The sequence below is a fragment of the Ascaphus truei genome, chromosome 3 (genome assembly GCF_040206685.1).
Source record: "Ascaphus truei isolate aAscTru1 chromosome 3, aAscTru1.hap1, whole genome shotgun sequence".
NCBI lineage: Eukaryota > Metazoa > Chordata > Amphibia > Anura > Ascaphidae > Ascaphus > Ascaphus truei.
The window spans coordinates 72,132,012-72,147,011 of NC_134485.1; the positions used below are offsets into that span (position 1 = coordinate 72,132,012).

General features: G+C 39.3%; 1 protein-coding gene across 1 annotated transcript in view; it reads left to right on the forward strand.

Annotated features, from left to right (window-relative positions):
- LOC142490648 (DNA polymerase alpha catalytic subunit-like) overlaps positions 1 to 15,000 on the forward strand; it is a 203,279-nt gene that overhangs the window by 125,094 nt on the left and 63,185 nt on the right. The window contains exon 5 of the mRNA XM_075593066.1: positions 10,180 to 10,276. Coding sequence (XP_075449181.1) covers positions 10,180 to 10,276 — 97 coding nt within the window. The remainder of the gene's footprint in view (positions 1 to 10,179; positions 10,277 to 15,000) is intronic.

Sequence of the window (15,000 nt, forward strand, 5' to 3'; positions counted from 1 at the left end):
TGGAGTATCGAAGTTGGTCATCCAAGAAAAAAGTGTGTCTGTGTGCACGTGTGTGTATTGATGCGAATTGGCAGGTGCTGCAGCTATTGTTTCAACAGCTTCAACCAAAAATATTGCATTGCTAAAACATTTTTATGAGTGCAATTGACCAGTGAAGGAAAGCCACAGGACCATTATTGATAGATAGATAGATAGATAAATAGAGATATATAGATAGAGATATATTGATAGATAGAGATATATTGATTGAGATATATATCTATATATCTCATCCTTAAACGACTGTCACAATAAGTGGGAGTCTCTCACAAGAACCAATTTCATCGTTGGTTTGATTCTGAGCTGCTCAAGCCTAAGATACACCGAATTCCTGGCGTGGAAGGGGGGGGGGAGAGCGAGAGAAGAAAGATGTCACTCCCAAACAGACAGGTGCTAAGCTGCGGGAGACAGAAGAAGGGTGAAAACCGTATCCAGCTTTAATAGCAAAAGCAAATGCTAGCTAATGGCTCATTCTCAGGAACTCGTTAAGTCATTTCTAAGCAACTGCAGGATAATAGACACTAGTTATTTCTGCTGGTATGTTTACTAAAAATGAGCGTGGTTTTATAGCTTAGTCGGGACTGGGGTTCCTCTTGCCCCCACCTTTCCATTAATAAAAGTGTGTGTAGGGAGGGGAGGACACCGTTAAAGCTTCTTTAATTTCACCTCCCCATGCACGAGCCAAACTACAGTACATAGATTTTTCCTCCTGTAGTTGTAATCGTCTGCCGTAGACGGTCTTTACTGCGGTGTCTGTAAATGGGCCAGTGCGAATATGTTTTCCATTTTGTTTGCCTAATTTAAACCTTGTTTTTCTTCAAGTGGAGGAAGTTTAGGTGTGACTAAAACTGGAGACTGTAAAGAGATGCTTTGCAGTCTTCTGCAGCTGATACTGCTCTGAAAGTACCTTTGTGTTTTTTCTTGTTTTTGTTTTTTCTTCATACAAGTACAGTATATTTAATTATGAAATACACAAGTTGCCTTTTTGTGTTTGAGGAGTATTGATGCAAAATATGATTTGAGTGCTATTTCTAGCTCCGGGTCCATTATAACATTTTTTTGTTTGTTTTAACTACAAGTCTTTTATCTCAACAAATATATTTTAGGTCATTCAGTATTGACAACCCATATTTATTAGAAAATAATATTCATATGTCCTTGTGTTATAAAAAGGCCATCTAACCTCGCCCAAATCACTGCACACTAACCATTTGGACTCGCTGTAGCATTATTTCAACTTTTAGGAATGGTCAGCTACTTGGTGGATAGTGTAAAAACCAAAAAATATATAAATTGTTTATCCTGTGCAATTTTACAAGTTATGCTTTTGTGCTTATTTTCAAAAAGCTATTAAATGGGGTTTCATTTGGTTTAAGTGATAAAATACTAACTATATTAGAGGGGACATCATGTGATTGAATACCTTTTTTTAAGAAAAACTTTTTTCCAAATTAAATATATAAATGTAAGCAAATGTGGGCATATGACTATCTCTGCTCTGGTCACTGGATGTTGCTGACACGTTCATTTCACCGTTGGGTATGGGCCTTTAAGTAACTCTGATAAAAGTATTCTACATTTCAAATTGGGTCTAGTTAGGCTTCCAGGGCCTACATTTGAAGGTGTATATATCTTTCATCATAAGACAAACATTACAATGGAGGACCCAGTTAAATTGCTAAGTTCTTCCACTTTTCCACTATTGCAGTATATGTAGCTACTGTACATGGTATGAACACACATAAAAAAAATTCCCCCCCCCCCTCCCCTCCCCCTGCTGTTTATGGACAATCCCCAGCAAATGGTATGTTCAGTGACATTTGGCAGGCAGTGCATTATCCTTATTCCCTTTTCAGTGCACCTGTTAGTGCTACATCTCAACAGCCAGCCCTTCAAAACTGGAAGAGAACTCGTTGTCATTGGCATACAGTCTCCAGAGATCAATCTCCGCCAATAATTTCTCATCGATCAGGCAAGCTGAAACACAGATCTTATTATCAAATGTAAATATATATTTAATCAAAGGTTTCCCCTCCAACAAAGTGAGGCCAAATCCATTTGAAATCGGCAATCTCCATCTGATTAATCCCTACTATTTATACAGGATTGCGACTGGCGGACCACGGGAGCAGAACCTTACTATTTCCAGCTACTGGGACCCCTGGTTCGTGTCTTTTAACGTAATTAATTCCTACCAAGCCACAACTGATGGTGGTGCATCTTCATATTGGTCTGAGATTTGGCAGCAATTTTGTTTCCCGTGGAGGGAGATTAGAACCCGGTAACTACCTTAGGACCCATGGGGTCCCTGGAGCGGAAAATATCGCTGTTCAGTACTGGGGGACCCCCATGGGTAGCAATTGCCACTTTAAGCTGCTCGGTGTATTCTTGCTGTGTTTCACCTTATATTCAGAGCTGCATGTAAGAATAGAGCTATATCAGGGCATTAGTTTTTTTTTTATACCTTTTAAAAACATGGGAACCCTTTTAATAACGTTGTTACAAAGAGGAACACCACACTACATTTCCTAGGAATGTACTCATACCTTTGCTGTTATAGTGCATATTTTTCAAAATTCCTATATCTTTTTGATACCATCCAATGTCAACAATTTAATATTTTTTATTTTTTGCCATAAATTTGGTTAAAGAATTCACAGGATTCAATGCCATGTAATTACCAAGAATCCTTACCTGCTTTTTAACCTGGCTAAGACATACCTACAGTATGGTGTGAAAGAAGCCGGTGCATAAATCAATGGTACCGTCTTGTTTTCCAGGAACTATTACTTAAATATTGCTTTGCTATCATACAAAATATAGCACATGCTCAATGAATTCATGCTTGGAAACAGATTTCTTTTATTTTGGCACACAATACACAATGGAATGTACCCAGGTTTATACTTCATTTTCACGGGGTCTAGCACATTCACCCAACTACTGTTACAGGTTTTTTTTTATTGTACTGCAATAACCAAAACACCAATGATGTAACAAGGGGCTTAAACAGTACATTTGTGTAGCATAGCCACTGTGCATACAAAATAATACATTTACTAGGACACTCCCAACTAAAGAAAAGGCAAGCATTTTAATATTACTATAAAAGCAGATGTCTCAGTCCCTTCCATGACGGTCTTCAAGATCAAAACAATATTTGTCCACATGGATGGGAGGTCAAAAGTACATTTATTTTGTATACCAGTTTGAAGTTTCTAAGTTTGTGGCCTTAGAAGGCTGAAAATGTTTTCCTCATCTATTTTTAAATAAAAATGATGATTGGACATCTAAATTGATTTTAGTTCTTTAACGATTCCATATCCCTGGTTACTAATTTCTCTGGCCCCTCCAGCACCTTAAGTACCAGTAAAGAGAGGGGAGTGTTGGGACTAAATCGTTCAGGGCCTGGTTATGTTATTGCAGATGTTAGTTAATACAGTTCAGGATTAGCCTGGTACTACAAGGGCCTATGCCTGGTAGGAGGTCGGCTTACAAGCCACTCCCTTGGGAAGTGTTGGGGTTTTCCTCTAAAAGTTATAGTTAAGTGTTTCTGGGGGAGTCCTGTGCTGATCTCTCTGCATGGAGGGAGCACAAGTAAAGCTTCTCTGGATAGGAGTGGGCTCAGGCCTTACCGTTTTAGGGGATGATGAAGCTGAGGGATGCTTAGGGCCTCAAGCCCTGGGTACTGGCTTCAGGGGAATGGAACAAGTCATGTCGTGCTTAATAAAGAATGTTGTACCGTCCATCGGTGTGATGTCTGATTCTGAGACCAGAGTAAGAGTTGTCTGTGAGGACCCTCTGGGGGGGGGGGAGAGAAAGCAAGTGCTACATATACTTGCAGTTTTCTTGTAGGAAGATAGTCTTAAATGCTGCTTATATTATTTCTAAAGAAAACCAGTGCCAACACCAGAAGTGTTTATATTGCGTAGTCTATGTTTTCCGCAGATGTCTTGAGTAGATTTGAAGTTGGATGGGCCAGCCAGGCCTGAAGAAGCAGGTGAAGACCATTTGTGCATAAGGATGGGTACTAGGTATAGCCTTTTATTCCATGGGGCCTACTTGTAGCATTTGGAGCTGTGGACATGTGCAACATTAAGCTTTGCCCTCGACCCTAAGATGGAACTTGGCATGTGCAAAATGACTTAATGGCAAATGGTGCACATTCTATGGCAACTTCTAACAGTCGAATGCAGCCAGTGGCACTTCCTGCTAAAATAAATTAGCCCAAATTTGCTGCGCATTCATATTCAATTTCATCACAGCAGATGCTCATTAGTATGTTGTTATTAATTGGTATTCACTTTAGGTTTTGTTTAAAATGAAGATAATAATTAGGTTTTAATTACTGCATCACTCTGAGGAGAAGAGACTTGTGAACTGCCTCAGAATACAGAAGTATTATCACGTGACATTGAAGGCTTGAAACAGTAATGGAAAATGAAGCAACGTTACAGTACATTTTTGTGTCTAGTAAGTTTTTGTTAATTTACATGATTCACGAGCAAGTAGGAATTACTATATATGTGCATATATTTGTGTGTATGTCTGTATATATGCAAAATAGATCCAGCACACTTGGACTTTCTCAATAATTGAAATTTATTTAGATGGTGATTGTCCGATAAATTCCACTTATTGACAGTCCAGGTGTGCTGGATCTATTTTGCTGTTATGCTATACATACCCTCACTTCCGTGACACCTTGACACTGTATTATAAGAATGGTGTGTGTACACACAATGTATAGATAAATACAGATACAAACACTTATATTTTTAATAGATAAATAGATAATAGATTAATACAAGCCATCTCTAGTGTAATTTGCAAAAAATACACTTGGCTACTTTTGAGAGAGAGTGCGAGCATGTATGGCGCTTTTTAGCTTTTCAACCGTAAAACGTTAATCACTATTGGTGTATCGGAGGCCACGGTGTGCTGACCAGAACTAATTTTTTTTAATTAATAAAAAAAAGAATTATAGGTATACACTGATGAATATATGTACGTGTACGTTTGTATATAGATTTATTTCACTAGGACATATGTCTGTCAGCTCATAAAGGGGCCTACTTCACGAACACTACCTAGTAGCTACCATACCCATTTGTAAAATTTTCTGTCCCTTTCTCCCATTTATTTAGAAACTCATTTGGACACTGACAACTGTTCTATTAGCTGTTCCTGCCCAGCATAGCTTTTGTTTTTCCTGCAGTCACATACTTTTCTATATTGCAAAAAAAAAAAATTTTTTTTTTTTTTTTTTTAAATGGTACAAAAAAACCAGCAGTTTTCTTTTCAGACCTTTCCCCATTGAGTCTGCAACAAATGGCATGGAAAGGGTAAAATGAAGGATTCCACGTTCCAAGCATTCTCTTTTTATAACTTAATCATATTCAATGTTGAAAATACAATAGGTTCCTTTGTTTTCATCCATCTTGCTAATTGCAAAATATGCCAGTGAGCAGAAGTACAAGAAGTGTTGCTATATTTAAAAAAAAAATATATTACATTTTTCCTTATCCATTTAGGCAGTGACTTTCAATTAGCCTGTCTTCTAATATAAGGTCGCTAAACTCCATAGCTGATGCTTTATTCCTTCATGCGGCTTGCCATTCGTTTTGCTTCAGTTGGCTGGCAAAGGTTGTTGTATATCCATTACCAGCACCACAGCACTTTGCATTTCTGAATTGACAAGCAGCTATATTGACCTAGCGCTTATTATGGGTCAACAGCTGCGTTAACCAACGGAAGGACTGAGGGGCAATTAAAATGAATTGGCAAAAATATATCTTCCTAATTTACTCCAATTTGTTATTTATGCTAACATTGTATGGCTTCTATGGTGACACTAAACAGAATGGACCCAATAATGGCAATTAACATAAAAATATAATGGCTAATCAAATTGACAGCAACTGTTTCTCATCATCTCGACACACAATACATTATCAAAACAAACTATTATGAAGGAGGTAATTTCAGTGTTCTATTCAACCTGCTGCATGTGTGCAGTCAGGGAGATGTGTACCCGCAATTACTGCTGAATCTTAAAAACTAAACAAATAACTTAATCGCTGTTCCTTTTTTTTTTTTTTTTTTTAATTCTGTCTCTCCTCTGATGCAGCAAGCAGAATTTTCTAAAATTAAGTCTGCAATGATACATACTGCAAAGTATGTATCTGGGAATACAATTAGCTGTTTGCTGTGCACTGGTTAAAATGAAGCACGGTTATTTGTATTTTTGTCTTGATTTGGTGGGTTGGGAAGTCTGTGCAAGTGAAGTGTCACATCTGGAAGAGAGGAGGTGTAAGTAAAACTTGGGAATCTTCTAGTTATGGAGTCGTCATTGTCCCAGCTCCCCCTTCACCCCCTTCCCCAAAGGAAATTTCAAGTGCACGACCTTAAACAAGCTGTAGCAGCTTCCACATTGTAATACATATTGCCTGTGTTTAAAATATAATTTCATTGTGGGATATGTAAGGTAGGTGCTTAAGTGTTTGTGGTTTTACATTTCCTTGTGTATACATGAGGTGGTTTCATGAGGTAGGTATATATATATATATCTCTCTCTGTATGTATGAAAAAAGTGCCCAATCCTAGTGCATTACTGTATAAAAAACACAAATTTAATAGTATCCAAAGCTCACAAATTAAAACTCACAAACAAAAAGAATAATAAGGCGTGTTGTGAGATATATACTCATGCTCCGATCTGACAGCTGGAACTCCGCTCTTCTGCTCCACTGTTTCAAGCGTCCAAACTGACTTCCACGAGCCTCAGTCCAGCAGGTACTCGCGATATCAGTCCCCAATAGATCTTTCCTCCGGAAGCGAAACCTCTGGCGTAATTGGTTCAGAGCGGGGAGTAACTTCAATGTAATAGCTATTTACCCTGACATTGCAATGCAGGTATATTGCGGATCAACGCCTAGACAGTAGCACCACGTGGCCCTACGCGTTTCATCAGATATACTGATTTCATCATGAATGAATGATCTATTGGGGACTGATATTGGTGTTCCTGTGGTCCAGCCCAGAGAGAGGGACAAACGGGAAGATTTGAACTGGGGTCGATGAGATGCACATGGGAAATTTGGTCTAAAAGTAGAAAGAAGTATTCAATGTCTGTGAACCCGTCCCTGCTGATACCGATAGTTAACAACCCTGCGTTTCCTCTGGGATGTTCTCAAAAATATTCCAGGAGACTCGGACAAATGGGTATTACAAGAGCAGTGGATCTAGTTGAAATGGGGGAAATCCTCACTTATCAAGAACTATAACAGAACAAACAAAAGATTTACAAATCTTCAGCTATCTCCAGATCAGACACTTTCTGCAGACAGCCACAAAAAATACAAATTTTACGGAATTAACAAAATTTGAAGAAAAAAATCTGTGGAGAAGGTTTATATCAAAGGTGTCTAATCTCTAGAGTATATGTGGAAATAGCATCTCATGCAGCTACCCAAAATGATAATTATATGTTGAAGTGGGCTGAAGACCTCAATATAGAAATAGATATAGACGACTGGAGGGATATCTGGGAATAGGCAGCCAAAACCTCAATTTGCACGACCACAAAGGAAAATATATATACAATTCTATTTCAATGGTACTTAACCCTGAGTAGACTGAGCCAGATCTTCCCAGGAACAGCAGATCTTTGCCGGAGAGGATGTGGTATGAGGGGTGACATGGCCCACATCAGGTGGTCTAGCCCGCATGCCCAAAGATTTTGGATCATGATCCAAACTATGATTTATGAATGAACAGATCTGAGAATTTCAGTAGAGCCAATGACCTTCCTGCTTGCTAAACCAATGGAAGAGCTCCAAACACCCATGAGAACGCTGCTCTCCTTTCTACTAATGGCTGCCCGATGCTCTATAGCAGTGACAGGGAACACGCCTTCAAGGCGCACGCTAATTAAAAGAATGAACGAGGTTAGACTACTGGAGAGACTATCGGCTCAATTAAATCAAAAATTGGATCGTTTTTTTTTAAATATGGGATCCATGGCCTCAGAACTAAAAACACTGATCTAAGGTTAAGAGAGAAAAGTAAAATTATAATCCAACTCTGGGGTATCTATGATTACAAATAAGTTTTCCCCTCTCCCCTAGTGTCTACTTTTCCCATTTTCCCCGCCCCCCTCTCCCCCGTCCTCCTCTCTTCCCTGCCTCTTAGGATAGATAAAGATTTCTCCCTCATATACTCTGAAAAATAAAGGTTTCTAAAACACATAAAACGTGGTCATTGCTAACAGGTGGCTTTATATGTTAAAAGACAAGAAAGAGACAATAATCCAGGTTGAAGATACCATTTATTGACACATGTATACAGAGGATTTTGATGTCGTATGTATGTATGGTTATGCTATTAAATACTGTTTTGCACAATTGTCATACATCAAAACTAAAAACCTAATAAAGATTGAAACAAAAAAAAAAGTCAGGGTATGTACAAAAATAAGTGAAACCCTGGTTTGATCAGCTAAATTAAAGGGGATAATTAAATAGATCTTCAGGTATGCGTTTTGTGAGGCCCGACCCTATGTAAGAATCAGAAACTTGTGCGTTTGGTCTTCACCATACAAGTGTATGGAAACACGTCATGCCACGATCAAAGGAAATCTCTGAGGACCTCAGAAAAGCAGTTATTGATGCTCATCAGTCTAGAAAGGGGTACAAAACCAATTCTAAGTATTTGTGGCTCCACCAATCCACTGTCGGACAGATAGTCTACAAATGGAGAGCATTCAAGACCATAGTCACTCTACCGAGGAGCAGCCACGTGACATTCTCTCCAAGGACAAACCGGCAAATCATCCAGGAAGTGACAAAGAACCCCAGAGTAACATCCGTGGATTTGTAGGCCACTCTTGCCGTGGATAATGTCAGTATTCATGACTTAACTATCAGAAAAAGACCGATCACGGATGGTGTTAATGGAAGGATGGCCAGGAAAAAACAACTGCTCTCTAAAAAGAACATTGCTGCTTGTTGAAAGTTCACCAAAGAGCACATCGATAATCCACAAGACTTCGGGAACAATTTTACCATCATTGACACAACCATGATTTCTGCATAGTATCAGAAGATGCTTGAGGAGAATGTCAGTCCGTGATCTGAAGCTGAAGCGAAAGTGGGTCATGCAGCAAAACAATGATCCTAAACATATAAGCAGAGCTACAAAATTCTGCGTTTTAGAATGGCCTAGTCAAAGTCCATACCTAAACCCCATTGAAATGTAGCTGGACCTGAAGCGAGCGATCCATGCAAGGAAGTCCTCAAATGTCACTGAGTTGTAGCAGTTCTGTAATCAGTAATGGGCCAAAATTCTTTAAAAACCGATGAGAAACGGACTAGCCGTAACAGATAACGCTTAGTTGAAGTCATTGCTGCTCAAGGGGTACTGAATCTAAAGGTTCACATACTTTTTCACACATGGATATTGAATGTTCAATAATTTGTGTATAAATAAATATTGGAAAAGTATCATGTTTTTGTGTCATTTGATCAGGTTATCTTTATCTATTATAAGATCGAATAACATTTTAGGTTTGAAATATGTGAGAATTCTAAGAGGTTCACAAACTTTTTTTCTCGTCACAGTAGATCTTATAATAAAGGTATGTACTACCAATATGTGTTTCTTTCAGTCCTTTGTGTCTCACCTTTTTAGCATCATTTAAATGGGTAGAGTAGGGTGTGCTGGTTACAGAGACCTCTTAATGAATACATAACTCTATTTTGAACATGCGCTTTTAACAGTAGCATTTGTATTATAGTTCCAACTAAGCATACTCCGCATTATAGTAGAACAGTGAGGATAATTTAAAATACAAGCACTACCAATGCATAGATTGGTAGGCGCATTGAACATGAAAGTTCACGTATGCAAAAAAGCAAATCGCTACCCCAAAAAGTTTACAATTTAATGACGTTAATTGTATACTGTACATGATTGGTGAACTAAGGAAGTATCCTGCAAAAAAATTGTGAAAAATTGCTTGCACACTTGCATTGTCTTACTAAAGGTTTCTCTTATCTGCATCACTTGTTCAATGTTCTAAATTATTGTACCTGTCAAATATATTGATATTTTTTTTTTTCTTCCTTGGTTATTTTACAGTATCCAGAAAAGGCCTTGTACAGTCAGCTGTGTTTCTATCGATTTATCTTTGACTGGGATTATGCACTGGATAGGCTTGTTTCTGAACAAGAAAAAGGTAAGAGGCCATTAAAATAGTGTGACATGTTTTATGGGGTGTAACTGCTGTAGTGGTTACTCTGAAAGAAGAGTTGCATCTTTGCAGTTCTCGAACTGCACTGCCGGAAAGGGACAATTAGCAGTGGCCATTTAGCCACAGCTGTTAAGCCACTGAGGTTAGGGTTTATGTTTTTTAGGGTTTTAAGGGGTTACGTTTTTTTCGGATTACCTGCAATGGCCAAATGTCCTGGCGGTGAAACGGCCGCGGATAATTCTCCTAGGCGCCTGCATCTGGATACAAGACAGATGTAATGCATAACATTGTTCCACAGATAACATATGACTCATAATACTGCTACATATGTGTCTGTCCTTTATGACTTTTATATCTTGTACGGGTCATACGCTAAAGCTTGGGACCAGCCATTGGACTGAATGACTCAATATAAGTCAAATAAATGTATTGAACGGTGGCTACGCTACATTGGAGCCAAAGCGAGTTCTTGTATTATGGGAAACTGGGCAAAATATCCTAGGGATTGACTCTGAAAGGTAACTTCCAGATGTTACAAATATACTGTTAATAATTTAGCATTACATGGTACAGAACTTTTGTAAATGTTCAGACGGCATTTAAAAGGATTGGAAATCATGTGATGGAGCAAGAAAACTGGTGACAACAGTAGGTTATCTAAACACCTCCTTAGATAACCTAGGTATTTCAAGAACACTAATATGGTTGGAGGCAATACACAGAGCCTTTAGATATGAGCAAGTGTATTTGCTTACAAGAGTAAAGCGTAAGCTGAGTCATTTAGCATAGTTACTATATTGATTTATATTTACTGGTTCTTTATTGATATTGCCGGAAGTGACTCCCGTCGTCCGTGTATCAATATTCACATAGCTGTGATCAATGTCTTTTAGTGAAACAACCACTGTAAAGGCTAGGAGAGAGTACAAGCTATTTGGTCTTTTGTTAAATGGTCTGAAGGGGATGCAGTTGGTGCAGCCATATTAGGAAATACACAAGTCAAATTATAGCAAAGTTTACAGTCCTTACTGGAATCCAGTGAGGTTTGCCTTGATAAATGTTTAACTGATTAAAATAAATCGCATAAATTCATCTAATCCGGATTCTAGGAGTCCAATGTACCCCATCCGTAATAATACCACACTGGTTACATTTGTATCGCGTTTATAGCATTTGACCTTGGCGACATTGTTTTTACATTCGCTCCCTGGAGGGTTGCCGAAGCGATATAAACTATTTGTGTGTGTAGTCACGCCCTCGCTGCCCAGGAAGGAGTGTAGCAAAACGTACCTTGGCATAGTGTAATGTAAGCATTTTGTGCAACATCTGAGCAGGGCAGGCAGTAAGGAGCCTCAGAGACCAACATGGACTCTGGGTCAGTTCTCCCAGTTCTAATTGCGAACTTTTAAACTTGAGCCATTTGAGCTTCAGAGTAGGCCATCTAGATTTCGATTAGGGCTTAGCTCGGCATAAAGAGGAGCTCTTTTTACATCTCCGGTATTTGAAGGGAAGATGTGATGGGACTATCTTGTTATACCCTAAATTGGAGGGCAATAAATAACAGTTGGGGACTAGAACACTTTATTTCCAATGTTAACCAAATATTTACACGGCAATACTAAGTATATTGGTATAACTTAGTCTACAATTGTTCACCGCACACTTTAAAGAGAGACGAGCAAATGAGACTAAATCTGTGTTTTTAATTATTGTTAAGACTCTGAATACAATAAAATACATGGTTATCAGAACTGCCATAGCACTCAGGTTTAATGTAACTACATCATTTTTAATGCTCTTATTTTTCATCATTGTACTGTATATGGTTTTTAACTAAAGAATAACAATTTACTTTTAATAATTATTGGTTGATACCGAATACAAGTTACAGGGACTTCTCTTGTGTTTTGGATAAAATAATTACCCTGGCGAGCATCATGAATACCTTGTACATTTCCCTCGCCTGGCTCTGTATGGACCAATTGTACCCTCGCGAACCTGCTATGGTACCTGCACAAATCGGTCAATGCATATTTTTCTGCAGGTGAAATGGTTTTTATCTATTTATACAATTGTTTCATTATAACATGAAAATAGTTTTCTTTGTAAACAATTAAGCACACAGTAGCAAAATAGCATGGGGAAAAATTTGAGCCCCAGTCATATTGAAGAACCTTAATCTTTTTGTCATCTTCTAACTTTCTCACACAATTTAAGTTTTTGGAGGTTCCATTTACTGCCTTGATTACATTCAGTATCCACCTACAACTTTTTGCAAGACCTAGTACATGCCATCTGATGAATTTGCTTTCTGCTACATTATTGTGAAACACTTGTCTGTAAGAAAAGCAGCCAAGGAATATTGTGTATATATGGAGGTGTGAGGTCACAAACATCCTCACCCCACACCTTAATAGGAGCAGCTGTACGGCTGGACCATACTCCTTCCTGAGGCATACTCCATCCCACAATAACCAACAGCTTTACCTTTTGTTCCAACATTGTCCCTTATTCCCATTAGACTGTAAGCTCTCATGAGCAGGGCCCTCATTACCTTCTGTATTTGTTTGTGCTTGTGTGTCCTTATTTATGTCATTCTGTTTATGTAATATACATAACTCTGTTCCCCCGTTGTAACCCGCTGCAGAATCTGTTGGCGCTTTACAAATAAACTATAATGTGTACATAAGGGACGTGTGATACAGTATGTATATATTTATACAAAACCCATAGAAAACAGTGTCACTCATTAAAGAAAAAGAAAGTTAACTGGACATGTGCCCGTACAGGCATACCCCACATTAACGTACGCAATGGGACCGGAGCATGTATGTAAAGCGAAAATGTACTTAAAGTGAAACACTACCTTTTTCCCACTTATCGATGCATGTACTGTAATAGGAGCTTGCCACAATGTTAAATCCACTCGCCCGGGGCGTGCAAATGTATAGGTTTGTCGAACACTGTCTATATGTATATATCTATATGTATATATATATATATATATATATATGCACAGATAACATTCCAATAGACACTGTTTATTGTATAGCTTTTGCTTGCTTCATTCATTGTAACATCGCCGGAAGAAGAGATCAGTGTATCTCGAAAGCTTGCACAAATAAAAGCATTTCGTTAGCCACAGAACGGTATCATCTATTTATTTTTTTATTATATATATATATATATATATATATATATATATATATATATATATATATATATATATATATATATAAGAACATCGGCGCAGAACTGCTAACTAAACAATAAATTGAGCATAAATGGACTGAGGATATATTGGGAATTGCTGGTTGCTCTGAAATGAAAAGAGAACAAAATATAGTGAAGTACGTTTTAGTAAAAGTATATGCGCAAAAGGTGCGCAGACCCGGAAGTGGCTGTGAGGGACTGCAGATCGTGCAACATGAGGTTTTAGCTGCTCCTAGCGCGCGGAAACACAAACCTCTGCCAACAGATCACCACCAAGTTATACACCAACGGAGTGGGGCACAGAGAGATTTGACTGCATCAGATGTTTTGGACAGAATATTTCTAACATCTCAGTTTCAGGGAACCTTCCGGACAATCAGATAGGAAATTTCTGTGAGGGCCCCATGCAGCCCAGCCACTTTTTGACCTTGTTGCATCCCTGAATGATCAGAGCATGGCTGTTTCATTGGAAGGTCACAAGATGAAGTCCTAGTTCCAGGACGAAACGCGTAGGGTGGAGGTTCTAAGACAAACTCTTAGCTCCCCTATTCAGTATCTACATCCAGCAGAATCTCCTGATCACCCCTGCACAGTGTACTCGAGTTGCGGCCGAAATCTCGGTTGAGTGACGTCAGCGGGCCAGTCTCGCGAGATCGGAGGAACAACCAGAAGCCCAGGAGAATAGCTGCAGCCGGAGGAGAGTCACCACAGAGGATTTCGGCGTTCCACGTGGAGGACAGACACATTGTAACTCCAGGCAGCAGGACGGAGAGGATTATTATATCCTACATGCTTGTTAACATCGGCTACTTTGTAAGTAGCGATCTACAGTACTTTTGCGCATATACTTATGTATACGTATATATATACAGTGTTCGACAAACCTATACATTTGCTCGCCCCGGGCGAGTGGATTTAACCCCCGGGCGAGTAAATATTGGCCCAAGCAGCACACGTTTGGTACTAGGTGGCGAGTAGATTTTTTTGTGTGGCGAGTAGATTTTTTGGTGATTTGTCAACCACTGTATATATATATACTATAAAAATACTAAGTGCGCAAATATATAAATATATATATAAATTTTCCTGCTCGCGCTGAAAAAAATAAAAAAAACTCCCCTACCTGATAGCTAATTGGCACGCGCTCCCAGGCTTTGTGGGCGCGCGGCCAGGCTCTATATGAGCCCGCCCCCAACGAGCGGCCATTCTTTCTCTGCCAGGAGATCTGTTGGAGGGTAAGTACTCTCCAATCTCTCCATGCTGCGGCCCCTCTGCTCCTTCCCTGCGATCCCCCTGGTCCCCACATGGCTCCCTACTCCCCACCGCGGCCCTCTGCTCCTGCCCTCTGCGCCTCCGCATTAGCTCTGCTGTCCCCTGCTCCTGTCCCCTTCCCCTGCTCCTGTCCCCTACTCCTGTCCCCTTCCCCTACTCCTGTCCCCTGCTCCTGTCCCCTGCTCCTGTCCCCTTCCCCTACTCCTGTCCCCTCCCCTCGATCC